Genomic DNA, 25,591 nt, shown 5'->3' on the forward strand with positions numbered 1-25,591 from the left:
GCCACACAAAGACGAAGTAAGACTCCCCTAGCCATTCAGAGAGCAACCAAATCCTGCTGCCTCATAAATGTACGTCAGCTGATGATAGTAACAGCCTTCTTGCATCGATCTCTGGACGGTTGCACATGCAACCCATGTAGAGTGGGCACTCCTGCTAATTCCCGTCGACATCTCGGGGTGCAGGTTCAAGAGAGTGGGGATGGCAATCATGTATCCTAGGTTGATGCAAGGCGACTACGGTAGCCCTGTCAGGTTCGAGATCGTGTGAGTTTCGATCTGTCGTAACACGGTCGAGCTCTGCAAAGCAGCTCGGCTACTTGGACAAACTGCTACCGAGCCCGCGGTATGTATTTCAGATATCCTGCAGTCTGTGAAAATGACAGAACAACTCACGAAGATATGCTTGGCGTGACTTGTAATCTGTTCAAGATAAAAGTAGGGAGTGGCGAGATCAAATCCGCTACTTAATTGGATTTGTAGCGACGGTTAACTCATGAACCGAAGCATGCCTTTCATTGTTTCAGTCTTAGCGATATCCAGCATTACACGGTACCAATGAAGTCGAACAATCGCCGAGTACTCCGTAATTGATAAGCTCCCGCAAGGGTCAGCCTGCCGTTGCTCGGTTCGCCATGACCGTGCTACTTGCGAAATGACGGAGAGTGCGGGCCACGAAGCCAAGACTTCCGCCGAGGAAGCGCAAAGACGGAAACGCGGCAGCTTCAATCCGGCGGAAAGTCTCCCTCTGCAGCTTTTCCACCGCCGCCGCTCACGGTCTTTCCAACGTACAAACCCTCTGGATGTTGACTGGTCTCCCGGCTCAATACGTCTCGTAAGGAGTCATCTGAGAGTTGAGGGCGATAAAGTCGATCCTGAAAAGATTGTTGTTGCTTATGGTTGGCGGAGGCCCCAAGCACGCGACCAGCCGTGGCATTGGCTCGGCGCTGGCATGGCACTGCTGCCAATTCTGCCTTCTCGACTTCCAACACGCTCGTCGCAGGATATCACCGGAAATCGCTGCGAACAAGCGCTCCGCCCGCACTTGGAGGGTGGAGTGCTGCCCTTCTCGAAGCCTTGGCATCAGAAAGCTCTGATCTGGCCGCCACATGTACTGGCTCCGCAGAGATGCGACCGTCCTTTCAGGTGGGCCGCTGTCACTCCACTCCCCGACATTGAGAGATAGACAAGTCGATCGTCAGCTTGGCAGGTAGCATTCACTCTAACGACGTCTGGTCAAACGACCTCCAAGACGCCTTGTCGGACGCTACACCATCCCTTTGGCGGATGACCCAAGTATGCCAGTGTAACATCAGCTTGGCCTCTGATATGCGGTCGACTTCTGGCTGGCTCCGGCCTGCTTGATGTCGCGTGGCTCTCCCAGATTGTCGTCTTCCCCGGCTCGCCACCCATGTCAGAGATAGCGAACCATCCAGGGTCCACGGATCGATAGCTGGACGCGTCGGTATAATAGGCTCCCTCTGGTTCCCCTATGCTGACGGCTCTATCTCCCTCTTTCGTTCGAGCCCTTACGATACTAATCCCAGGTCAACTTTCAGGATGGCAGTCGACGAAGTGCAACCCGATAGGGCTCCCACGCCCGAGCAAACCAAGCGAGTGTCTCCCGATGTCGATGCGGTCAAGTCGAGCGACTCGTCCAGTGGGGAGCACATGTATGGTGATCACGGGTCGACTGAGAACAAGACCTTCTGGCAGCTCGCAAAAGAGCCTGGCTCCGCCATTCAGATTATCGCAGCTGCTCTGCTAGCCGTCGCCATTGCCCTTCCCGTGGCTTTTGAAGTCGACCCCGAGGGCTCCAGCGGGCGCAGCCTGGAGGATGCCTCCACCATTCTTAATATTCCGGGTCGGATGTGGTTGCGCGCCCTCACGGCTACCGGTAAGTTACATCGCCGTGGTTGAAATTCTGGCAATGCTAACACCGCCGATAGTCATGCCTCTCATCGCCACCGCCATGATCCTGGCCATGCAACGGTTGAAGGAGATGACCGGAGGCGGCAACACATTGGCCAAGTGGACCGTCGGATATTACGTCGGCACCACCATCATCGCGATCGTCCACGCAACCATCCTCATCTCCCTCGTATGGCGTCCCATGTACGAGCCTGTGGGAGAAGACGATCTCGCCGTCGACGAGGCCGATCAGGAAACGATCGACGAGCGAAGTGACAACGATGTCACCACCATCGTAGTCAACATCTTCGACTCCTTCATTCCCGGTAACATATTCCAAGCCCTGGCCGAGAACCAGCTGCTTGCCATTCTGGTCACCGCCGTCGTGGTTGGTGGACTTCTAGAGCCTGGGGGCCCGATCATGAGGGCTGTGGTTGAGCTGGACAGACTGATCACCAAGGTCATCGTGTTCCTGATCAAGTTGGCGCCTTTCGGTGTTTTCTTCTTGATTCTCTCCAACTTGATGACGCTCGATGTTGCAAGCATTGGCATGAACCTGGGTCTCTTGATCGGCTCATCCCTGGTCAGCATCTTCATCCATCTCATCATCATCCTACCGGCGATCTTCTTCGCTGTCCTGCGCATGAATCCGTTCACCTACTGGATCAAGAACTCCCCCGCCTGGATCACTGCTTGGGGAACTGCGTCCTCGGCGGCCACCCTGCCGGTGACCATGCGATGCTGTCGTGCGCGCGGCTGGCCCGAGACTGTCATCAAATTCTGCGTTCCTCTGGGCTGCTTAGTTAACATGGACGGAACTGGTACGTTGCTCCACACGGGCCACAACTAGTTAGCATATACTAACCAAGTATTAGCCATTTACTTTCCCGCCGTGGTCGTGTTCATGGCCGAGACCCAGGGCATCACCCTGAACGCCGGCGAGTACGTCATCATCGTCCTGCTCGCCACCCTGTCTTCGATCGCCACGACCCCCATCCCCAGCTCCTCCCTCGTCTTGACCGTCATCATCTGTCAGTCTGTCAACATCCCCGTCACTGGAAGTAAGTCATGATATCCTACTCCCCTCAAAAGACACCCACAATACTAATTACATGGTCCAGTGTACGCCGTCGTCGTAGCCATCGACTGGTTCATCGACCGCTTCCGCACCATGCTGAACGTGTCGTCCGACCTCTTCGCCGTAGGCATCATCACCAAGCTGTCCGGAATCCGTGACCCAGAGGGTGAGGTCTACGCACCCAACGCGGAAGAGGCTCTGGCGGAGGTACAGGGCGCACCCGGAGCTCGACAGGATAGCAAGGTGTAGGTCTGCATGGAAAGTCGGCAAGCTGATAGCATTGCGAAAGGTCTAGTGGCCTCCTGCGATAACATGAGTCGAATACATTCTTCGAAGTCCGACGCCAGGTCTAACTTCCTCCGTACATTGGATGCTTTACGCCCTGTGATCTTGACACCAAGGCCTTGGCGTAGGGAGATCGTAACTACTAACAACATTGAGGCAGAGCCGCGTTCCCGTCCGCTTGATCTACACACATACATGTCCGAGACCCTCTCACGCATGCAACCAGGCTCCACATCCGCTGATGTACCATGCATCATGGACATTGTGTCATGGCCGGGCACATGGACTAAATCATGCTTATCAATACGTATCTCCTTCCCTTCGGCTACCGTCACGGCTGCCGTCACGACTGTTGAACGGCTCCTCACGTTTAGGCGGCTGCTGGTAGAGACCACATACCCGTAGTGTTTCATGAGAGAAAAGTCCTTTCAGCGACCAGCTTACACAGTACACGCAGAGCTTCGAGGTAGAATCTAAAATCCGGCACCCCACAGGTCCTTGTTACTCACTTGTGTGTAGGTATGGAGGAACCTCATCTCCCAAGATCCTACCCACAAGACCCAAGTGCTCTCAGATGAAAGCTTAGAACCTCACTATCCCAAGCTCAGACATCTCATGAGCCACATGGACAAATACACACACCCTCGCCGCTTTACTAGCCCCCCATTCCCATTAGATGCGCAACGAAAGGGCCATTGCCATCCTCACAAAAGTGCTGACAACACTTACTCTTAAAAGCCAAGGAACAAAGCGACCACACCGCCAGCCAGGAAGCCGTGGGTCAGGACTTGAGTTGAGTAGAAAAAGGCACATTTCATTTCATCATGTCCATAACGTATCCATCGCTGTCGCTGTCGCTAGCCGGTAGGAAATACTTGCTCGAACGCAAAGGACAAGCATAGAGAAACAGAACCAAAGCACATACACATCGGCAAAGATATCGTTCAACTTTTCCCAGGAAACCAGTTGTGCGCCGGACAATATTTCAATTCCAACGATATCCACACAAAAATTCCAAAAGGCTCCTTCGCTTGCTTGCTTGCTTGCTTGTTTTCGTTTGTTCGCTGGTTCGCTGATTCCAAGACATGGCTGGACTGAATGGGAAAAATCGCTCTCTCTCGTCTGGTGGCTCGTCGTAAAAGTGTCGTTAAAGTGGTCGTTGATACATTAGATGTGGAAAGCCGTGTGCCCACCAAGGGGCCGCTGTCGTTTTGCAGTGGTTCTGTTCAGGATCCCCACCGCCGTGTCCCCCTAACCTCGCTGAACGCCCTTGGGGAAGGACTGAATGACCAAAACTCCATTTTCCCCGCTTAGATATGCCGCTGGCCCCTGGCTCAACCCGCCAGAAGGAAACACACAAATGAAACGCCAAAAGGTTGGCTCAGAACGTCGTGCTCCGGCTCAAAGGCCTCGGGCTCGCGCTCCTCGCCCCCGGCGTCGCCATCCCGCCATCGATAGCCATGGGACTCAACTGCGCGGTGCCGCCCGTCATGCCGTTGGTGATGGCGGCGGCCTCTTTAGCCAGATCCGCCTCCTGTTTCTCCTTGACGCGCATCTCATGCGCCTTCAGCAGTCGACTCCAGAGCTGCGCGTCCTCTTCGTCCTTGAGCGCCCGGGCCATACTTTCCTGGCATTGAAACACCTCGACCATGATGTTGTCGGCGGCCTTGACGCCGACGCCGACGTAGCGCAGGGCCGTGTTGAAGCTGCGGCGCGCGTCCTGGAAGCGGCCTTTGGTGTATTGCATGCGGCCAAGGCGTCGGTAGGCCATGGCGACGCGGTATTCGTCGAGGTTTTTGTTGGGGTTGGTGCTGGGATCGGGGCTCGGGCTGGCTTCCTGAAGCGCCTGCAGGGCCTCGATGCGGACCTGAGCTTGTTGCGTGACACGTTCGGCTTCTTCGTGTTTGTCGCGGCCTACAAGTTGATATGCCTCGAGGAGGAGGTAATCTGCGTTGGAAGAAAGTGTCAGCCGTGGAAGTGGTGGTGGGGTAACGGAGGTACAGAGCATGGGAGAAGAATGACGAACGATTGAAACAGATGGAACACTTACAAATGGAGAACTGGTTGTCACTGCCGCATGCTCGATCGACCTGATCAAGTGGCAGCACCCATTCGCTAAGATCGGTCATGGGTTCAAACCAGACCATATCAAGAGCACGGTTGAGCCGGACCTCGACGAGTAGCGGATTATGTGGCTCCAGTCGAGACTTCAGGCCGTCGAGCATGCATCGTGCTGCACGTACATACAGGGGTTTCAGCTGGGTAGGGGGAATTTGGTTGTATAGTCCGTACAGGGCATGCCGCACGTCTGATTTATCCAGATGCGATGCGGCCCACTCACTGATGAAGCTCAACAGCTTGACAGCGAAGGCAGGGTGTCCCAGGTGTGCGATGCGACTGACTTCGAATAGCAAACGCACTGGGGTTTCGTGGTACCAAGTTTTAAAAAGCTCCGGATTTTGGAAGTGTTCGACGGCACGGCCCCAATGGGCCCATGCAAGCTCACTGTTCTGTTCAAGCAGCTTGATACCAGCTCCTAACTCGGAGGCCAGCTGGCGTGAGGCGTGTCTGCCTTTTTGGTGCATGACAGAGGCCGATCGTTCCCATTGGCGTGTGACGAAAGCTTCGTGGGTCCAGGCACGGAGATTTACCAGAAACTGGTCCTCGATACTGGATGTTGACCCGCGTTTGAAGGATTGGGGTGCTGTCCAGGGAGCAGGATTGTCTTGCTGAATGGGTGAAGGCTCGGCCACGAAAGCTGCTGAGGCGATTGGCGACTGGCTCGTGTATGTCTGGAGCTGTGGATGAGGTTGATGTTGAGCCGGTGTGACGGTGAGAGTGGTCCGTACAGGAGCTGGTACATGAGCTGAAGGGTGAGCCGGCAATGGCTGTTGCACTTGCTGCATTTGACGCGGAGGGGACTCGTTTGAAGCAGTCGAAGCATGTCGTCCATGCTGGGACTTTTGCTTCATCTGTTCACGATTACGCCGTCGAGCCATGGACCGTATACCCTTCTGGGTCATCTCGTCACTAGCACCTCCTTCGTTCGCGAGGCGTTCTGCCTGCTCCGACTTGAGATACTTTGACAGACCCCATTGCTTGATGCGGTTCTTGTACATCTTTTGGCTAGCAAACCGTTAGCTAAGATCTTGGAGAGGGTGTCCGCCAATGTGAGTGGGTGAGCAACGACTGGTGAGCGATCGACGGACAGACTTTCCATGATGGACCAGGTGGTGGGCTGCGACTTACCTCGCTTTGAATCCATGGTGTTTCTCCATCAACTCCATGACCTTTGGTAGGGGACGAGCTTCACCGATATAAAGACGCTCGAAATGCGGCTTTGCCTCTTCCCATTCCGTATCAGACAAAGGACGCTGGTAGTTGTTTGGCGCCATGATGTTAGGGTAAGTAGGTAAGCAAGCGAAGGTCTAGTTCTATGGTGGCAAGCAGGCAAACGTGGCGATGGACTCAAATTGTGCTGGACACTTATCAAGGCAAACGAAGTTGCGGCTCTGCTTGAAGACGGGGATGATCGAGCAGTCGTGAGAGGGGAGGGCTGAAGGAAGACAAAAGGTCCTTAAGGCCAGCACCCCGCACTCGGGCGCAGCAGAACGTCGGCGGCGAAAGTTCCTTTGGTGCTGCCAGCAGCCAGCATGACCAAGAGTGCGCCTTGCGCTAAGCCACGCAGGCTCTAGGGGCTTGAAGGCGCTACCGCTCTGCGATTGGGGCTGACCAAAGCTCACCCAATTCACTGCGCTGGTGCAGCGGCATAAAGCCCTTGCTACATCTCGTGACGGGACATCATGTGGTGTACAGCAACCTCTCACAAAAAGTGCCACTGGCCGAAGGAGAAGGAGGGACATATCACAGTGCTCTCGGTGATAGTGCTGCCTCACCCATCAAGGCCGAACCAGCCAAGGCCGGTTAGTGGACACGGGGGCTTACAGCAGCCACCAATCCTCCTTCCAGCTAAGGCAAGGCGCCATAATCTCAAGGCAGTGCGCCAAAGATCCCTGCAGTCTGCCACGAATCAGCTTGCGATTGTACCAAAGGTCCAGCTCACAGCCAAAGTTCCCTGCAGGTCATTGGTCTTCTGCAGTGAAGATGAGGATCAAAGTGTCTGGAAAGAGGCGCGGCACAAGTGTCACTTCGTCCAGAACGATCCTTTCCGTTTGCAAGGCAGGGCGTGGCCGCGTGGGGAAGCAAATGCCCCTCATTAGTGTCGCAGCTTCCCTTTTGTCTGGGCTGACTTGACCGCCTACTAATGATGACCCTCATGCTGCGTGGGATTCCAACACCACTTGTTTATCGTCAACGACGCAGTCAAAATTGCGCTCCTAGTGTCTCTGGCTGCGCTGGCCTGGAGGAAGGTCATGCCGCAGCATGTCGTGGAGGAACCTCAGGTGCCAAATCGTATGGAGGAAGATGCCGACACCATGATTCACCATCATTTCGCCACTCTGCTGCAGCAGGAAATTGGTGTTGTTGAGTCTGCCTACAACGAGGTGGCCAGAAATGTGCGCACCGTTTTGCGGCGACAGTACAACAACCGTCGCGCCTCCAACGCGAATGAGAAGAAGCAGCCACTTTGTGAGTTCGTCGGTGAGGACCGGTTGGCCAGAACTCTCGGCACATTTCCTCCAACACATGCCCTTTTCACCCTCGCCCGCATCTATGATGAGGCTCATATCACTCTGTGCCAAGGTAGAAGTGCAGCTAGGAGAGGCAAGCCTCACGACGCAGCATTCAAGGAATCACCACGCGTCGACCTCCACACACTAACGGACGGATTGGATACGGATAAAGGACTAATCAATGATCAAATACTCCTCGAGCGAAATACCTGCCCCGGGAAGCCTTACAGAGCGGTGTGGCGGCGCATGCCGGTTATGGACTTCGATAGTCTACAGTCAATTCCTTCCTTAAGCGGCTTGCTGCCAGGCGAGAGTGAGCCTTCCCAAATCTACGCTGGAATCGGCGGAGGAGGCGGATCCGACATCATCAGCGCAAGTCTGCTCGGTCATTTATTACGATGTCATGGGAAAGAGATGAATGTGCTTGTCTCAACCCGCACATGGGCGACTGGTTCTCAGGGACAAAAAGGCTCCAGGATGGGCATCAAACGGGAAATTTACGATCATGGAGGACATGTCGAGGTAGATGGCCACCCCGTCCCGGGTACATTCAAAGTGACAGCGGAAACTTCCTCGGAAGGTCGTCCACTGGAGGCAATCCCTGTACAACATCACTCGCAAGTGTACATGGTGCTTGATCAGGGCGAATCAAAATCAGAGGTTCCGGAGGACGAACGAGCAGAGCTCAAGGATCAACTGCGCGCTGTGCTCACCGACTCCGGGCAGCCCATACAAACCGTCGCAATTGTCGACACAGGTGGCGATGTTTTTGGAGCAGATGCCGGCCGCACTAGTACTCCAGATCAAGATTTGCGCGTACAGCAGGCCATGACCGATATGGTCCACGGTAATCTCAACGACTATAACCTCGTCACAGCCGTCATCGCCCCTGGCGTCGATGCGCCTGATGACGCACCCCAGAAAGCGCTGCAGTCTGGCGGCGTGGTCTACAGACCGACCGCAAGGGAAAAGGCCATGCTTCTGAAATTGATAGCTGAAGATTACAAAATGGATGGAAAGGTGCCCGGACGCTTTGGCAAAACCACCATGGCGTTGCAGGCGCGACTAAGAGGAGAATCAGGGTGGGTATCTCTCGACCTTCCTGAACATATTGTCGACACCTGGGAAAATCCCTGGAGTAGCTTTGTTTACATCCGAAAGTGTATGAGCGACATCATTCTGATGCCTACCACCAAACTACTGCCACTCATCGAATCAAAGCCGGAAGTCCAACAAGGTTGAAGATTTGTGGCGGTTGATCTAACTTGTGAGCTCGTGAAACAATCTGCCCCGCCTTTAAGGCCTTTGTATGCAGCAAGGTCTGCGCTCAGAGCCACTTCAGCGCAGTCCGGAGTCAGAACATCTCGCAGCAACTGCCAGCTTGCAGGTCAAAAGAGCGCTCCAAGGGACGAGTAGCTTCCAAAGATCGATGGAAGAAACAACTTGCAAGTTCTGGCTTACAGCAAAGACAAACCCTGCGCCCGCGTCCACGTGGGCAAGGAGCTACCACATACTACGCTGCATCCCACAACCAAAATCATCCTTGGGTCGTAGGTGAGTGGGCACCGTCGTAGGCTACGATGGAAGTAGTACCTGCATATCCATGACAGCCTCATACCGTCATTGAGAGAGGCTATCAGAGTCACTATGCTGGGGCCTGGGCAGGTCGAGGCTCTTTGGCAAGAATTACTTGAGATACCACTTCCTTGATAGGAAGAAGATCTTGAAACACAACACCAGCAATGACTACACTGGTCTACAGAACAGCAATTTTTCTATCAATGTACACTTTGAATGATCTCACAATCATGTTAACGTAGCATAACACCGCGTAGATGACCCTTCCAAGTATCCTTTCCGTGCTTTGGGCGTTGCGCTCTCAGACTTTCAGAGTGTCTGAGGACGGCTCAAGCTGCCTCAAGCCATAGCTGTACGAAACTGATCTATCAATCAGAGACCCCGACGATCGCTCAACACATCCTGAGCACAATAGCCCCAGATCCCTTTATCCAGTAGCATCCCTGTCCTCAAGGGCTACGTTCACAACCTTAGCTATCCATTAGCATGTACGACCTCAGCGATACTGTCGACCGCCCTATCCCTACCACCCTTCAACTCAGGATTTGTCAGCTGAACAACGACACGCTTGTAAGTCGTCAGCGCCGGCTTGCCGTTGTCAGTTACAGACAGCACGAGATGCATGATCATGCCCTTCTCCTGCGCCTTCCCACTGAAGCGCTCCACCGCACACTTCTCCGGGCCCGGCATCTTGACTCTCACGACGCTGCGGGCTCGCTGCCCGTCTGCCACTCGGCTGATATCCGTCACGAGTATGTCCGGCACCTCTTGGTCCACCGACCACTGTGTCGCTGAACAGTCCTTGTAGTGCATCCAGTTGAAAGTGAGCTCGTCGCCGGCGTCGGGGTCGTAAGACTTCGAGGCGTCCAATACCACCTCCGATTCGACCTCGGCCTCGATATGCAGCGGTTCAGGACCGAGAGTGCTGTCATTTACTACAACGATGGGGGCGTGGTTACATTTCGCGAAATCTTTATGGAGGGACCATTGCATGCGCGCCGCGAAGTCGTTCTGATACGCGTCACGCCACCGCCAGATGGTGGCCTGGTTGCTGGCATGTTTCCGACCGTCCTGCCCGACGACGTGGTCAGGCACGTCAGAGTAGTGGTTGCTCGCGCCACCGATGTCCGTTTTCATGTATCGACCGCCCCAGCTGCCCCAGTCAGGGTGCTCGGGAGAGCCGAGACCGTTCTGGATGAGGTACAGGAAGGTGGGTGTGTCGCCCTCTGGAATGAACATGAAGTCAGGGTATGCGGCTCCCAATGGCCCGATCTGGATGTGCCGCTTGATCCAGTCCTTGGAGATTTTGGTGGAATCCGGCCCACCAGCGTCAAAGCCGTAGTGTGTCTCGCCGGCGATGCCCGTCCAGGTGGCCAAACCATAGCGATTCCAGCCGTGGATGGAGCTGATGTAGAAGATGTCTGGGAATTTGGTGCGGATCCACATTGAGGTGTCGTCTTGGTCGGAGATGGTATACACGCGCAGTTTGGCTCGTAGCCGTGTGTTTTCAGCGTCCGAGCGTGTCTGCTTAGCGTACTGTAGGGCTTGCGCAAGAGTATTTGTTCCGCCCCAGAAGAGAACCCAAAGCGGCTCTTCGGACTCGTCTAGACGCTGTAGGAGCATAGAGGTACCTTCGCTGAGAGCTGCATCTGCAGCAAGCGCCTCTTTGCCGTAACATTGGGGTCCGGACTTAATCATGTCGAGGTAATACTTTGCCGGCTGATACGTGTTGTCTGGGTGAACGTGTGCGTTCAAGTTGTCCACCACTTGTCCATATGCCCGAACTACTTTCTCCATATCATCGCAGTGGGTGACGCGAGGCATCCATGTTGAGGTGCATGCTACCAGCCCGCGGACGTCGAATTCATTGCTGTATAGCAGGAACCTGACCAGAGACTCGGCATCATCAGGCTCGTTAGAGATGTCCGAGATCACGAAGACTCGTGGCTTTTGTTCGACCTTTCGCAATTTCTGAGCTTCCATCGCGAGACGTTGATGTACTGTATCCCGCGGTGTGTCGTTCTGTCTTCAGGTCGATACCGTGCAAGCCAGATTCATCACCCCTGGAATGCTCGTCTTGTATTAGGCATTCTTGAAACCTGGGATCAGATCCAACCTAGGATGCTCGTCCTTGGAGAATGATAGAGGCTAAAATTACTCTACCTGGGTAGACCCCGAGCCACGGCCGAGAACCCACGTTTTCAAACCCGGCCCACCCTTTCTGCTGAAGCCAAGTTCGCGTTGCCGAAATATGACTCCCAAGCCGCCAAATATCGTGTTCTAGTGCCGAAAGCCGAAGATGTCAGGAGACGGCACTTTGAAAGACTCCAGTGCACCAACAAAGTTTTTAAGATGGCCGAAACATGCTATCAAATATTGGCCCTCAACTCGGGTGGGCGTCACCCTCCACCACGTGCATGGGAAGATTGCCCAGAGATCGGTGCCTACGATTTCCTATTCTGAGTATAGTCTTGCCCACCCTGTTGGAATTACTCCATTTTCCCCGGCGAGCTCCCCAGACCTCCACACCATGTGGACGCCATGTGCTTCCGTATAAGTACACAGCCACACCATTATACCATGCACCCGATCACCCCTGAGTACAACAATACGACAAGGCCACAGCACTGCCTCCAGTCTCGAAGCTACTAGCAATGGCATCTGTCGACCAAGAGAAAGCCCCTGCACGAGATTCGACTACCCAACACGAGGAAATAGTCAAGGATGAGCACCTCGGACATCTCGTAACCCATGAAGACCATGAGACGAGCAAATGGCAAGCCATCAAGCAGAACCCAACCTGCTTCCTCTGGTGTTTATATGCCGTCTGGACCATCCTGCTGGTCACGTTCGAAAACCAAGCGGCTGGCAATGTCCTTGGTATTCCGCGCTTTCGTCAGGATTTTGGATATTTGCACGAAGGCGACTATGTCATTCCAGGGAACTGGCAGTCGGCTTTCAGTGGCGCGCCGCTTGCAACGTGAGTGTGCCTCAACTGTATGTGTACAACTGTGGATCGTTGCGCTGACTCTTGACTGTAGCAACGTCGTTGGTTGCTTTGCTTCTGCTGCCATTGCTGACAAGATCGGTCGACGATTCACCATCATGCTCGCTCTAGTGCTCTCATTTGTCTCCATAACGTTGGAGGTCGTCGCAACGACCAATCAGATGTTCTTTGGTGGCAAATTCTTGAACGGATTCGCGATAGGCACGTTCCAAACCGTATCGACGGCCTACCTGGGAGAGGTGAGAAATACAGACGAACCCTCCACAATCACCAGTTGGCTAAATGTGTACAGATTGTCCCCACGCCCCTACGCGGTATCATGACGTGCCTGAACGCCATGGCCTATACTATCGGCCCCTTCACCGTGGCATTGATTGTCAACTCCACCGGCCAGATGGAGTCTCGGTGGGCCTATCGTGCCGTCTTTGTATCGCAGTACGCTTTCGCGGCAGTCGCAGCCGCGGGCAGTATCTGGATGCCGGAGAGTCCCTGGTGGCTCGTATCCCAAGACAGGCACGAGCAAGCTGTCAAGAGCCTCCAGCGACTGGGCCATAAGAACGGCGAAGAGCACAAACGTTTGGCCAACATCCGCGTCACGCTTCAGGAGATCCGCCGCGAGACTGACGGCGTGACCTACATGGAATGCTTTCGGAAGTCGAACCTGCGTCGCACCATCGTGTCGCTGTCCCCCCTCACAATCCAGCAGCTGACCGGCATCGTCTTCGCCGCAAGCTACAGCACGTACTATGCCCAGCTCGCAGGCTACAGTGTCGGCATGTCTTTCAAGCTGCAGATCACGCAGCAAGTACTGTCAATTGTCGGCAACATGATGTCCTGGGACCTCATTGACCGTTTTGGCCGTAGGCCCCTAACTATCTACGGCCTTGTCGGCTTGACAACGATACTCTGGGTGATGGGTGGTCTTGCTGTCGGCGGCTCACCAGCCATGCTTCGAGGCACCGTTGCCATGATACTGGTCTACTGTTGGCTCTACAACGTCACCATTGGAGCAACGTCGTGGACTGTCGTCACCGAAACGGCAACAGCCCGCTTGCGGCCCAAGACTGTGGCCATTGGCAATGTCAGCAACAGTCTCGTGTCGATCGTCTGGCAATTCACCATGCCGTATATGTTCAATCCGGATCAAGGGAATCTTGGTGGGAAAGTTGGGTTTATCTTCGGAGGGCTCAGCTTCGTCTGTATTGGGTATTTGTGGTGGTACATGCCCGAAACGAAGGGACGAACATACGAAGAACTGGATGAGATGTTCATGAAGAAGGTGCCTGCGAGGAAGTTTGGGACGTATAAGACTGAGGTGGAAGAAAAGGGAGTGCAGGCACAGCAGAGCGAGGCTCAGACTTGAGTGGTTGATTACTCCTCATTGAATGCGATCTGCTGGCCTCGAGTGGAGTCACGAATATCGGTTGATTCGCCAGACTGAGCCACCAAGTCGCACGGGCATTCTCGTATATATTTCATGTCGTGTGTACGAGAGTTAGGTCAATTGATAAATCGTGCCTTAACACCCGGGTCTATCCAAACTCTACATAACACATTCATTTTCCAGGCGGGACTGAAATATACGCACAGGCCTGTATAATCCAGTCCACTCGTGCACCTTACACCGATCCACTGTCACTCTCTCTTACTCACTAAACTACATACATAGCCTAAGCCTAAGAGCTCAGGCTGTACACGGTATGCGGCATGGCTGCCTTGCATACTAGCCCGGAGCAACACTTTTTCTCTCCCGGCAGCCTGTCGAATCAAAGTGGTCCGTCTCCCGACGAGTATGCGCACAACCCCCGCTTCCAAGAGCTCCAGACCACTCTCAGGTCCTATTTGATTGATGAGGCTCGAGGTGCCGGTGACACACATCAACGCACCTTGGAGAGGCATGATGATATACCTACTTGTGCACCAGGAACACAGTCGCTGGCGCAGCATCTGCATGATCCCCAGGACCAAGTTCTCGTGCTCAAGAAAGTCAAGTACATGAACATCTGGATATCTGAGTGCGCGCCATGGCTCGACATGTTTGACCAGGAAAGGCATTTTGGGATCCAAATCCCTATAATCGCGCAGCGGTCTCCGGCCGTGCTCTATGCTTTACTTGCCCTTGCGGCGCGGCAAACCGAGAGATCTGGCGGATCAACAGTCTCGTCGCAGGACAGTCTGGATCTCTACTCCAGGGCAATTTCCTCCTTGGCTCCTTCAATCAATGCCCGAGATCCTCAGGTTTTGATTACAGCTTGCATTCTCTGTGTCCTCGAGATGATGAGTGTAAGTCCCAGAGACTGGCGACGGCACTTGGAAGGCTGCGCGGCTCTTCTCGAGACCGCGGGTGTCAACGGTCTCTCGGGTGGTCTTCTACAGGCAGTGTTCTGGTGCTATGCTCGAATGGACCTCTGCGCCGCTATCATCGCGGACGGTGCCGAAAGCACGACGCTGCCGGTCGACAAGTGGGCACTCCTCGACCCGGACATGGACACATCCCCTGGGGTACTGGATCAACAACAGCTGATCAGTAAAGCGTTCCTGGAAAGGGGCGCGACCGTCCCCGACATGCATGCCAACTACGCTGTCTACCTCTGCGCCCGTGTTTGTGACCTCCTTTCACGCCGCACTAGACACGTGGAGCTTGGCGAAGACAATGGCTGCACCGACAGTGTCTTCCGACTGCAATGGAAGAATCGATGGGACGAGCTTCGACAATGGTTTGAACGACGTCCGCCACAGATGCAATCGATCCAAGAAATCGATGCCTCGCATGCCGAGGATCTCTTCCCCACCATCCTGTTTGCCTACTGGGCTGCCATCTCAGGCAACCAGCTCTACCACACTGCATGCATCCTCATGATGGAGATGATGCCTCCGCAGATCGACGCTGCCGCCGACGCTGCTGATCTCTACTACAAGCCACTGTGGCACGCCCGCCGCATCGTTGGTATCTCGCTGACGAACCCTCACCGAGGCTGTCTCAACAATGCCATCCAGCCGCTGTACGTGGCGGGAAAGCTGTTCACGCATCGGGACGAGCATAAAATCATCGTTGATCTTCTCAACCATATCGAAGCACGCTCGGGTTGGGGTTCGCGATGGCGCATCAAGGATCTGGAGGCTTTCTGGGGCTATCGCTCTGGCCGACGGGCTGGCAATGTCGAGAGATGACTCTCTGCCAATAGCTTATGAGGCGCAAACTTCAGACTCCCTTCTGTCCTTCGTACAAGGAAAGTTTCGTGATACCGGTGGCAGGAGAGGCTCGTGCCAGTTGGACACCGTGGTCAGGGGTCTACCGACGCGATCACCGCGGTAGACGTTCCAGCCCAAGTAATCGGTGCCTACAATATCCCTTTTGGGCTAACCGTCTTGGCTGGGGTCAAGGTGGGTTAAGTCCTACTAGGGAAGCGCTCTTTGCTCCCGGGGTTTCTCCCGGGATCCCCAGTCGTGAATTGTCTCAGATCTTCGTAGCAGATCAGACGACTCAATTCCGCATGAGACTATAGCTCTGCGCACCGCGAAAGAGTCTACAAGAGGTGGCTCCTAGGTGCCTCGTACTGCTCAAAGCGGCGACTTGATGCGATTCATCTTCGACACACCCCCGACCGTTTCTCCTGTTCGCTCTGTGCTAGGATTTTGACCACTCCTTCTCCGCCTACTCTGTCCAATGCAAATTCCGGCTAAGTGGTCTCGTTACTTAGTCATTCTCATTTCCCGGGCGTCAAGACATGTGCGTTTGCCGATTCATCATTTATGTCGACCTAAGTATACGTCGTTCGCTGTGGTTACGCGTGCTAGCTAAACAGTATATTGGGCAATATTGAGTCAGGTTAGGTCCGTACCGCTACACATCAATGGCAGGCCAGACGCTCGTCGACGTCGACGAGCAAGATTCGTCCGCGATCAAAACGCTGTACACAACAAGCCCAGCTCCCACGAAGACGACATCGGTGCGCGTCCCTGCCTCGCAACTTCCGTCCCAACAACCCACCAACGGCGATGCCAACTCCCTCGTAACGAATCTCTCGCAACGCTACACCAACCCCAGCCTGACCGTCACCCCAACCCACAGCCTCAGCATTTCCAACACCGCCATCCCCACCCCCACCCCGACCGAGGTCCTCCTGCACGTCCGCTGCACCGGCATCTGCGGCTCCGACCTGCACCTCTGGCACTCCGGACGCATCGGCCCCCTCAGCATCACGCGGCCCTGCATCCTAGGCCACGAAGCCGCCGGCGTCGTCCTCGCCGTCGGCTCTGCCGTCACGCACCTGCGAGCCGGCGACCGCGTCGCCATCGAGCCCGGCGTCCCCTGCCACGACTGCTGGGTCTGCCGTAGCGGGCGCTACAATCTGTGCGAGAACGTGCGGTTTTGTGGCGTGGGGACCGAGGGGTGTGAGGGGACGGTGAGGCGCTTCATGTGCCATGATGCGCGCTATTGCCATGTCATTCCGGAGGGGATGGGGTGGCGGACGGCGGCGTTGTTGGAGCCGTTAGCGGTGGTGATGCATGCGGTGGGGGAGCTGGAGGGGAAGGTGGCGTTGGGGAGGCCAGTGCTGGTGTGCGGAGCGGGGCCGATTGGGTTGATTGCGTTGAAGGCGGCGAGGGCGAGTGGCGCGTGGCCATTGGCCATTACGGATGTGGATGAGGGGAGGTTGGAGTTTGCGAGGCGGTTCGTGCCTGGCGTGCGCACAAAGAGGTGGGAGAAAAGCCTGAGTGAGGTCGACAATGCAGAGGAGCTGAGGAGGCTGTTTGGCTGCAGCGGCACGAGAGATGTTGCGACGGGCGTGCCGGATCCGGATGAGTATCTGGCGCCGCAGGTGGTGCTGGAGTGTACGGGCGTCGAGAGCAGTATAGTCACGGCAGCGTACTCGTGCCGACGTGGAGGCACGGTCATGGTCGTCGGCGTGGGTCGGAGTAAGATGGACAACTTGCCATTCATGCACCTGAGCTTGGCCGAGATTGGATTGAGATTCATCAATCGATATCGAGACATGTGGCCTGCCGCCATCAATGTGCTGGCGGACGGCCGAGTTATGGACTTGGACGAACTGGTCACGCATACTTTCCCGCTGGAGAATGCGGTTGAGGCCATGAGCACTTGTGCCGATCGGTCGTCGGGTAGTATCAAAGTTCAGATCGTGGATGACTGCGAGATTCGACTTTAAACCATAGATTAAACAAATGGTGCAAGCGAGGAACGAAGCACAAGACCAAATCATCGGGCGATGTTTGCATTGAAGTACGTAGCTAAGCGAAAATCCTCAGCGGCTCATCTAGGTAGAAGCCTGGGTCATTGAACCTCAGACCTACATCCAGAGCGCTTATCTCCTTCAGCTCCTGCTCCGTCAAGTCAAAGTCTGTCACCTCGAGATTCTGTTTCAGTCGATCGACATTGTTGGATTTGGGTATGACGGCAATGTTCCTTTGCGTGGCCCAGCGAAGCAAGACCTGCGCTGGTGACTTGGCTGTCCTCGCCGCGGCGGCTTTCACTGCCTTGACCTCAAATAACGGAGGCACATCTTTGGCGCGCTCTCGGAAGGCGGGAGGAAGCTCGAGGAAACTCTGGGGTCCGAAAGTCGAGTACGCCGTTACAGCAATGTTCTTCTCTTGGGCCAGCGTGATGAGGTCCGGCTGGACCAGGTATGGGTGATGCTCAATCTGTAGAGCGGAGATAGGATGACGGGCGTAGGTCTGAATGTCGTAGAGAGTCTGGGCTTGGGCATTGGAAATTCCGATCGACTTTGCGATACCAGCATCGACGACTTCCTCCAGGGCTTGCCATGTCTCATGCATGGGTACCTTTGCTGAGCGGATGGTCTTGTGCTCGGCATCCATCCACCAGGCCGGATATCGTAGAGTTTCCGGGTCGATGTATTCCAGAGCAACTGGGAAGTGAATGAGGTAGAGGTCCAGGTAGCCCAGTCCCCAAGCCTCATTCTGGGCTTTGGCCATTTGCAAGGCATGGTCTTTCCGGTGATAATTGTTCCAAAGCTTGGTGGTAATAAAGATTTCCTCTCGCTTCACAATTCCCTCTGAGATGGCTCGCATAACTCCTTGTCCTGCTTCTTTTTCGTTCTGGTAGTCGTAAGCGCCATCAAAAAGACGGTAGCCCACTTTGATAGCCTGACTCAGAGTCAGATACACGCACATGAAAAATTACAAACACGCACGTTGTAGACAATGTCGGCTGCTTTTTCGGCAGGGACTTTCCAGAGTCCGAAGCCCACGAGGGGCATTTCCTGACCAGAGGCCAGTGTCACCGAGCTGACCGGCATATTGGAAGTGTGCGAAGTTGAAGATAGTCCTGTAAGTATTGGCATCCACAGACGAGGAATTTCGTCCTAGAAGTATCGCTCGGTGAAGGGGCCGACGTTGCCGACCAAGACGACAAGGACGAGGAGATATTTCGGCCTCTGACGAAATCGGGCAAGTGCAGGCTCCAAGTCCCACACCACCTAGAGCACCCCCCTCGGCTCTTTCTCTTGGGCGCTGCTCTGGTTCCGCCCACCCCAGCTTTCTTGCCCCCCTGCACGAATTTTGGTCATTGCTACAAACAGTAGTTCTACGCATTTGCAAATAACTGCCATTGTTTCTACACTGCAGCGAGTGGATGTCAGCATGCAGACGATGTAGGCGCATTATTGGCATTCCGCGCCCTCGGCATGGTCGACCCATCCTCACGGAAGCGCGTCCGGACGGGGTGCATGACCTGCAGAAAGAGAAGGCGTAAGTGCGATGAGCGGAAGCCTGAATGTGACAACTGCATCGGTAAAGGGTTGTCCTGCCAGTATGGTACTCGATTGACCTTCGTCGCCTCCAAGCTGCAAGATGCTCTTGAGTCCGGAGCAAGATCAGCAGCCACCCAATCGCCTTCGTCCGGTCGCGTCAGTGACAGAGCCAATACCTCTGCACCGGATTCAGTCACGACAGCTCGATATCAAGGTCCTCATGCCCACACCATACCCAATAACAGCTCGCTTGTTGAACTGGACCACTTCAATATCGATTCCGGTTTCGAGGACACCCCCGGAGACGAGCATGTGTCAAACCTTGGACCCTCAACCAGTATCACTCATGCTAGCTCCAGTCAGACACATTCCACTTTATTTCAGCCTGCGCACAACCGCTCGCTTGCAGTGCCAAACGTCTCAGCAGGTGGGAAATCTCGTCGCCAGAAGTACGAGTTAGAGCTGTTCATCCACTACTGCTATCACGTCGCACCCATCTTGGACCTTGGTCTCGGAAGCTTGTCGTTCGGTGTTCAGGCTACACTGGATTCGACCAATCTGGAGACTACCTATCATGCCATTCTCGCCGTGGCCAGCTCGCACAGAGCGCTGCTGCGGCCATCACTTCATCCAGTCGATGAAGCTACAAGTGTTACTTCTGCGTATCTTGCCCAACAGCAGGTGACAGGATCTGATAGCGTTTCAGCCAGCACCTCCGGCATTCTACTGCTGTGGAGGAAAGTCCTCGTGTCACCTATTGAGTCATGGTCTTACTTGACTTCTGAAATGCTGAGCCAAATGAATCAAGATGCCATTGTCCTGGAGCACTGGCACGTGCTTTCGCGACTTTATCTCAGTGCCTCGCTCACGCAAGCATCGAGTACGATCGACTTGAAGATGAGGTCTCCGCCCCATGCTTCGATTGATGGTAGAGAATATACGCACCTAAGACAGTCAAGTCTCGCCCTGTGGCTCCTAGAAGAGACTCGATTCCTGTTCAGCCCTGCAGCAGGATCGACAGAAGCGTCTATCTTCCCTCTCGCCCAAACCTGGCTTGCCCATTGGCAGGAAGTTCAAAGCTGGTTCTGTACAAGATCTGATGATATGCAAGCAATCCTAGAGCTGGGAGAAGATGAGGACTCGCAACCCCAGCTGCGCCAGAACTTCGACTTCCCATGCATTGCCTTCACCCATGCAGCCGCGGTCGTTGCCAATGTCGCCCATCATCTTGCCTCCATGATCCTACTCCGAAGAAAACCACGATTGATCAAGCCTGTAGCCGTCTCAAGCTCTTCAACGTCATCTCTGTGGCACGCTCAACGTGTCATCGGTATCGTAGCAACTGCCACAGATGCCGAAATATGGGATCCTTTCCTGGCGGCTGCGTTGTCACATGCCGCGCGACACTTGAGCCACGACAAGCAGATTCTTACAGCAAGCCAAACACTGAAGCGGATTCAGAGAATGTCGGGTCTCAATCTGGACGGTGCCGTCCGACAAATTGCGCCAACCGCGTTGTCCACCTGTTGAGCCTGGACTAGTGTGGACTCGTTCGCTGTAGCCTCGAATTACCTATTTAGGTAATATTTGCCACAGCGCTTCAATTTGCTTCGCGCTGGAGCACACATGGACTCATTCACATCCTGGAAAGTATGGGTCAGATCTCGAGATGGTAGCCTCACTCCTGATTGTGCATTTCCCCGCACGATCGAACATCTGCTGATTAGGGTCTTGAGTCACGTTGAATAGTGATTATACCAGAACATTAGCATTCCGATATTTTATCTACTCTCGATCTAATCTTGTCACACATCAGAACCAACTTCTTCTGTTGCTGATTGTGTTGATTTCAGCTGTTCAGAATGTCCCCTCACGCTGTGCAGGCTGTGTCTACTGGTACGAAGACCGGAGAACATCTTTTGATCTCGCCTAAGAATGGCACGCTTCTTAATCGACGACACCAGCACGATCTTGTCTTGAAGACACTCAGAGTCTTGGTCGCCGAACTCTGCCAGCAGTTCAATGGCGGTCATCCAGGAGGAGCAATTGGTATGGCAGCCATTGGCGTCGCCCTCTGGCGCTACACCATGCGATATGCGCCCCGCAAGCCCGACTGGTTCAACCGCGATCGCTTTGTCCTATCCAACGGCCATACCTGTCTATTCCAGTACATGTTTCTTCACTTTGCTGGCTACAAAGACATGACATTCGAACAACTCAAGTCATACCACTCATCGCGCGAGGACTCTCTATGCGCAGGACATCCCGAGATTGAGGTTGAAGGCATCGAAGTGACCACGGGTCCCCTGGGACAAGGTGTAGCCAACGCCGTAGGGCTGGCGATAGCTACTAAACATCTTGCTGCGACATTCAACCGACCAGCTTTCGACGTGGTATCAAACCACACTTGGTGCATGATTGGTGATGCTTGCCTTCAAGAAGGTGTAGCACTTGAGGCCATCTCACTGGCGGGCCATCTTGGTCTCAACAATCTGACGATCATCTACGACAACAATCAGATCACATGTGATGGCTCAGTTGACTTGACTAACACTGAAGATATTGGTGCCAAGATGAGAGCTTGCGGCTGGGATGTGATCGAGATCCTGGATGGCTGTCATGACGTTGAAGGCATTGTGGATGCGTTGGAGCGAAGTAGGCAATCCAAGAATAAACCTACTTTCGTCAACGTTCATACGGTCATTGGCCTAGGAAGTGCCGTTGAGGGAAAGGCCGCGGCTCATGGCGCCGCCTTCGGGGAGAAGGACGTCAAAAATATGAAGAGTGTCTATGGCTTTGATCCAGAGCAGCAATATGTCATCTCACAACCTGTTCGAGACTTCTTCGCCAACCTTGTGGACACTGGGGATGAACATGTCCGGCAATGGGATCAGATGGTGGCCTCGTATTCTTCCGCACACCCAGAGCTGGCGACACAGTTCAGAGCCCGCCTTGAAGGCTCTATTCCAGCTGACTGGCAGCGAAACATCCCTTCCTCATTTCCCGAGAATCCCACACCAACCAGAGCATCGTCCGGTCTCGTGTTACAACCGCTTGCCGCCAATATTCCTAGCTTCGTTGTCGGCACAGCTGATCTGACGCCATCAGTACACATGAGCTGGCCCAACATGGTCGATTTCCAGCGCCCTGACCACGCTCCCCAATCCGGGCCCACGGGCAGCTACGCTGGCCGCTATATTCACTACGGGGTGCGGGAGCATGCGATGGCGGCCATCTCCAACGGACTTGCCGCGTTCAATCCGGGCACCATCATCCCCGTGACATCCTCTTTCTTCATGTTCTATCTGTACGCCGCGCCAGCCGTGCGTATGGGTGCTCTACAACACCTGCAAGTGATCCACGCAGCGACGCACGACTCCATCGGCATGGGCGAGGACGGGCCGACACACCAGCCCATCGAGCTGGCCGCACTGTACCGCGCCATGCCGAACCTCCTCTACATCCGACCTGCGGATAGTGAGGAGACGGCCGGGGCGTGGACGGCGGCCATTGAAGCAAAGAGCAGCTCCAGCATCATTTCCACCTCGCGGCACAAAGTCGCGCAGTTCCCTGGCGAGACCAAGCGTGACGGGGTGAAAAAGGGTGCCTATGTCGTGCGAGAGCAGGACGACGCCGACATCACCATCATTGGCGTAGGAGCAGAGTTTGAAATCGCAGTTGTGGTCGCAGAGCAGTTGTCTGCTTCGCACAAAGTGAAGACCAGGCTGGTGAGTTTCCCGTGCCAGCGGCTGTTTGAGCAGCAAGAGCTCTCTTACCGCCGATCGGTCCTGCAGCGCCCTCACAAACCAGCGGTGGTGATCGAGGCGTATGCGGCGGCGGGGTGGGAGAGATATGCCGACGCCGCCGTGTGCATGAGGACGACTCGCTTTGGGAAATCCTTGCCCGGAAAAGATGCGTACCGCTATTTTGGCTTCACGAGTGGACAGATCGTGCCGAAGATCATGGACTGGTTGGAGAAGAGGAATGACGGGTCGGTTCTGCCCGGAGAATTTGTAGAGCTGTGAGTCTGTGACGGGATCCATTATATCACAGTAATATCAATTCAAATTTGAGTAGTCTTTGAAAACTTGTATGCAAGAAAAACCTGTGATACAGCTAGGGGTGTTGCACGCCGTTTCGGGCACTCTCTATTGCGGTAGATCGATCCAAGTTGGCTTTGTTGGTCCGCAAGGTGTCTTCTGATGCATTGATGCTGTAAACGCTCCCGCCTTTAGATCTGGATCTGGATATGGATCTATACGTCCGAACACGAATTCCAATCTACGGAGAAGCCCCGAGGCGTGCCAGGCAATGGATGATAGTGGTGACTCATGTACACATATCTAGGTTTTGGAATAGGGTTGAAGCAAATGATCACAGGCTTGGGGACAGCTGCTTTGAAGTTCTCTCTGGCATCTGCTGTGATCTGTAGTACATTGCATACCAGTATATTTTCTCTGGAATGCTCTTGTCAGTCCCCCTCCCTAATCACCACTGCCCCATCTGGTGGTCTATGATTCGAACAAGTTATGTGCTGACGATCCCCTGATCCTCCCCTGCTCCGGCCCCGTGGTCTAATCTTCGAAAAACTTGCCAAAGTCAATACCAATACTGCTGCCAAAGGCCGAGATCGACACCCTTTTCCCGATGGTAACACCACAGCCGGCAACATGGGCATCAATGGACCCGTTCTTGATCCCGGCACCCGTCTCGACACCCACGCCGAGCTCGAGGTCAAAGACCGAAGCCTCCGCCTTGAACAAACTGAGCTTTGCGTCCGCGCCCACGTAGGTCGCGATCGGCCCGTCGCCGAGATCGATGTAGGAGAGCTCGGCGCTCGCATTGGCGCTGAAGACATCAACGTTGACCCGCTCGATTGCCCTGCCCTTTTCTTGCACGACGTGCATGAACGCCGCGGTGGCTTTGGCGTTCATGGTCTTGAAGAAGACGTCGTCTTTGTGTTCGCTTCCCGCATTGGCGTACCACAAGGTCGCGCCGTTGGGCTCCTGCGCGACCTGAATGCGCCAGCCGGCCGTTGAAATCATGTTGCCGAATTGCGTTAGGGCCAGGTCCATGGCCTCGCCGTCGGGCACGGCGATCACGGCGGGCACGTTGATGGCTTGCAGCTCGCCGTCGTTGTTCGTGACCATGGAGTCGAGGTCGTATTCCGCTGGGGTGGTCTCACGAAAGCCGATGCGGTAGAGATCGGCTTTGAGCACGGAGCCCTCGAGGCGGACGTTGAGGGCGGAGCTGGCGTAGTCGGTCAGACCCCAGACGAAGGTGCCGTCGATATTGCCGAGAGTCGCGTTGAGATCGATGGCTGACTCGTTGTACCGGCGACCTCCTTTGGCGGCGCATCTGGCTTTGAGGAATGTCCCGTCGAGGCGGATATCGCGGCTGCTCTGGGAGAATGACACGGTCTCGATGATAAAGAGGCCTTGGGTAAAGAGATGATGAGGAAGGGATTGAGTGTGCTGCCGGACGGCCGGGTGTGCCTAAATCTGTGTGGTTGAGGAGGCGTAGGAGCGAGAGTGCAACTGTGCTGAAGATTTGAACAGCGATGGTTGGCGCCTGCCTTTTGTACTTCTTGTAACCCTTCCTAGGTACGGTAAGATATGAGGGCGGACTAGCCGAGACTGTAACGCATCAACTGGATTTGTCTTTGTCTCACTGCGCTATCTGTCCTGCTGAAGGCGGCATTCCATCCTTCGTATTAGCAGTCATCGAAGGTACCGCTCGCCACTCGGGGTGTACTTCATGCCAATCTAGATTGCCCTAGTCACCCCGTGAACTGCTCACCAAGACAACAGCCTCATTCTGCGATACTGACCTGGCCCCTTTGATGTTCCCGTGGCTGGCTGGGTACCATGAATCCTGATCGTATAACACATTCTGACAGGGTCCAGCTAACCGCCTCTCTCCGCAAGATCTTGATGGCTGGCTGGCTTAGAGTTGTCGGTAGCCACGTGCCTACATTCTTAAGACACCCAGATTAGTCGATGTCTTTCCAAAGTGCACTATAAACATGAATCTAGATCCGGTGACAGCATGCACATGGCAGAGCATTCCTCCGGTGGAGTTCCACCTGTCAGATACCAATGTGTTGCTGGAGTGTTGTGAGGCTCGCTACAGGGATGGAGTCCGGGTGGTAGTGCAGAGTTTCGGGACGCGGGGCGAGGCGAGCCGGGGAGGGGACGATATGCGAAACCCCATTCCGTAGCCCACGATGCACATGTGGGCGAACAGAATGCAGCGCGCTGTGCTCGATGAGCCGTCCCGTCATGCGCTGGCTACCGAGGTGGATCTCATGACTCCCCACCGGCTAGTGCACTGAGGGGCAGCCAACACTGTCACCTGGCTCCTCGCCGTA

The 25,591-nt window shown here is 54.8% G+C and overlaps 11 protein-coding genes across 11 annotated transcripts; 7 read left to right on the forward strand and 4 right to left on the reverse strand.

Annotated features, from left to right (window-relative positions):
* Positions 1–1,557: 1,557 nt before the first annotated feature.
* Positions 1,558–3,235, forward strand: HMPREF1541_10214 (uncharacterized protein; the record flags this gene model as incomplete). The annotated part of the gene is made up of 4 exons (XM_008714885.1): positions 1,558–1,894; positions 1,947–2,729; positions 2,784–2,969; positions 3,030–3,235. 4 exons carry the CDS (start codon positions 1,558–1,560, stop codon positions 3,233–3,235), a joined length of 1,512 nt encoding a protein of 503 aa, XP_008713107.1.
* A 1,417-nt stretch (positions 3,236–4,652) lies between these two features.
* On the reverse strand, positions 4,653–6,666 carry HMPREF1541_10215 (uncharacterized protein; the record flags this gene model as incomplete). The annotated part of the gene is made up of 3 exons (XM_008714886.1): positions 4,653–5,218; positions 5,322–6,397; positions 6,521–6,666. The coding sequence occupies 3 exons, from the start codon at positions 6,664–6,666 to the stop codon at positions 4,653–4,655; spliced, it is 1,788 nt and encodes a 595-aa protein (XP_008713108.1).
* Positions 6,667–7,644: 978 nt separating this feature from the next.
* HMPREF1541_10216 (uncharacterized protein) lies at positions 7,645–9,147 on the forward strand (the record flags this gene model as incomplete). Its single annotated transcript, XM_008714887.1, has 1 exon — positions 7,645–9,147. The coding sequence occupies one exon, from the start codon at positions 7,645–7,647 to the stop codon at positions 9,145–9,147; it is 1,503 nt and encodes a 500-aa protein (XP_008713109.1).
* An 810-nt stretch (positions 9,148–9,957) lies between these two features.
* HMPREF1541_10217 (uncharacterized protein) lies at positions 9,958–11,466 on the reverse strand (the record flags this gene model as incomplete). The annotated part of the gene is made up of 1 exon (XM_008714888.1): positions 9,958–11,466. The coding sequence occupies one exon, from the start codon at positions 11,464–11,466 to the stop codon at positions 9,958–9,960; it is 1,509 nt and encodes a 502-aa protein (XP_008713110.1).
* Positions 11,467–12,137: 671 nt separating this feature from the next.
* Positions 12,138–13,853, forward strand: HMPREF1541_10218 (uncharacterized protein; the record flags this gene model as incomplete). The annotated part of the gene is made up of 3 exons (XM_008714889.1): positions 12,138–12,463; positions 12,525–12,729; positions 12,783–13,853. The coding sequence occupies 3 exons, from the start codon at positions 12,138–12,140 to the stop codon at positions 13,851–13,853; spliced, it is 1,602 nt and encodes a 533-aa protein (XP_008713111.1).
* Positions 13,854–14,197: 344 nt separating this feature from the next.
* On the forward strand, positions 14,198–15,661 carry HMPREF1541_10219 (uncharacterized protein; the record flags this gene model as incomplete). The annotated part of the gene is made up of 1 exon (XM_008714890.1): positions 14,198–15,661. The coding sequence occupies one exon, from the start codon at positions 14,198–14,200 to the stop codon at positions 15,659–15,661; it is 1,464 nt and encodes a 487-aa protein (XP_008713112.1).
* Positions 15,662–16,344: 683 nt separating this feature from the next.
* Positions 16,345–17,658, forward strand: HMPREF1541_10220 (uncharacterized protein; the record flags this gene model as incomplete). Its single annotated transcript, XM_008714891.1, has 1 exon — positions 16,345–17,658. The coding sequence occupies one exon, from the start codon at positions 16,345–16,347 to the stop codon at positions 17,656–17,658; it is 1,314 nt and encodes a 437-aa protein (XP_008713113.1).
* An 82-nt stretch (positions 17,659–17,740) lies between these two features.
* Positions 17,741–18,768, reverse strand: HMPREF1541_10221 (uncharacterized protein; the record flags this gene model as incomplete). The annotated part of the gene is made up of 2 exons (XM_008714892.1): positions 17,741–18,616; positions 18,664–18,768. The coding sequence occupies 2 exons, from the start codon at positions 18,766–18,768 to the stop codon at positions 17,741–17,743; spliced, it is 981 nt and encodes a 326-aa protein (XP_008713114.1).
* Positions 18,769–19,155: 387 nt separating this feature from the next.
* Positions 19,156–20,751, forward strand: HMPREF1541_10222 (uncharacterized protein; the record flags this gene model as incomplete). The annotated part of the gene is made up of 1 exon (XM_008714893.1): positions 19,156–20,751. One exon carries the CDS (start codon positions 19,156–19,158, stop codon positions 20,749–20,751), a length of 1,596 nt encoding a protein of 531 aa, XP_008713115.1.
* Positions 20,752–21,083: 332 nt separating this feature from the next.
* Positions 21,084–23,246, forward strand: HMPREF1541_10223 (transketolase; the record flags this gene model as incomplete). The annotated part of the gene is made up of 1 exon (XM_008714894.1): positions 21,084–23,246. One exon carries the CDS (start codon positions 21,084–21,086, stop codon positions 23,244–23,246), a length of 2,163 nt encoding a protein of 720 aa, XP_008713116.1.
* Positions 23,247–23,795: 549 nt separating this feature from the next.
* Positions 23,796–24,921, reverse strand: HMPREF1541_10224 (uncharacterized protein; the record flags this gene model as incomplete). The annotated part of the gene is made up of 3 exons (XM_008714895.1): positions 23,796–24,658; positions 24,705–24,820; positions 24,893–24,921. The coding sequence occupies 3 exons, from the start codon at positions 24,919–24,921 to the stop codon at positions 23,796–23,798; spliced, it is 1,008 nt and encodes a 335-aa protein (XP_008713117.1).
* Positions 24,922–25,591: the final 670 nt, after the last annotated feature.

The sequence above is a fragment of the Cyphellophora europaea genome (genome assembly GCF_000365145.1).
Source record: "Cyphellophora europaea CBS 101466 unplaced genomic scaffold supercont1.12, whole genome shotgun sequence".
Classification (NCBI taxonomy): Eukaryota; Fungi; Ascomycota; class Eurotiomycetes; order Chaetothyriales; family Cyphellophoraceae; genus Cyphellophora; species Cyphellophora europaea.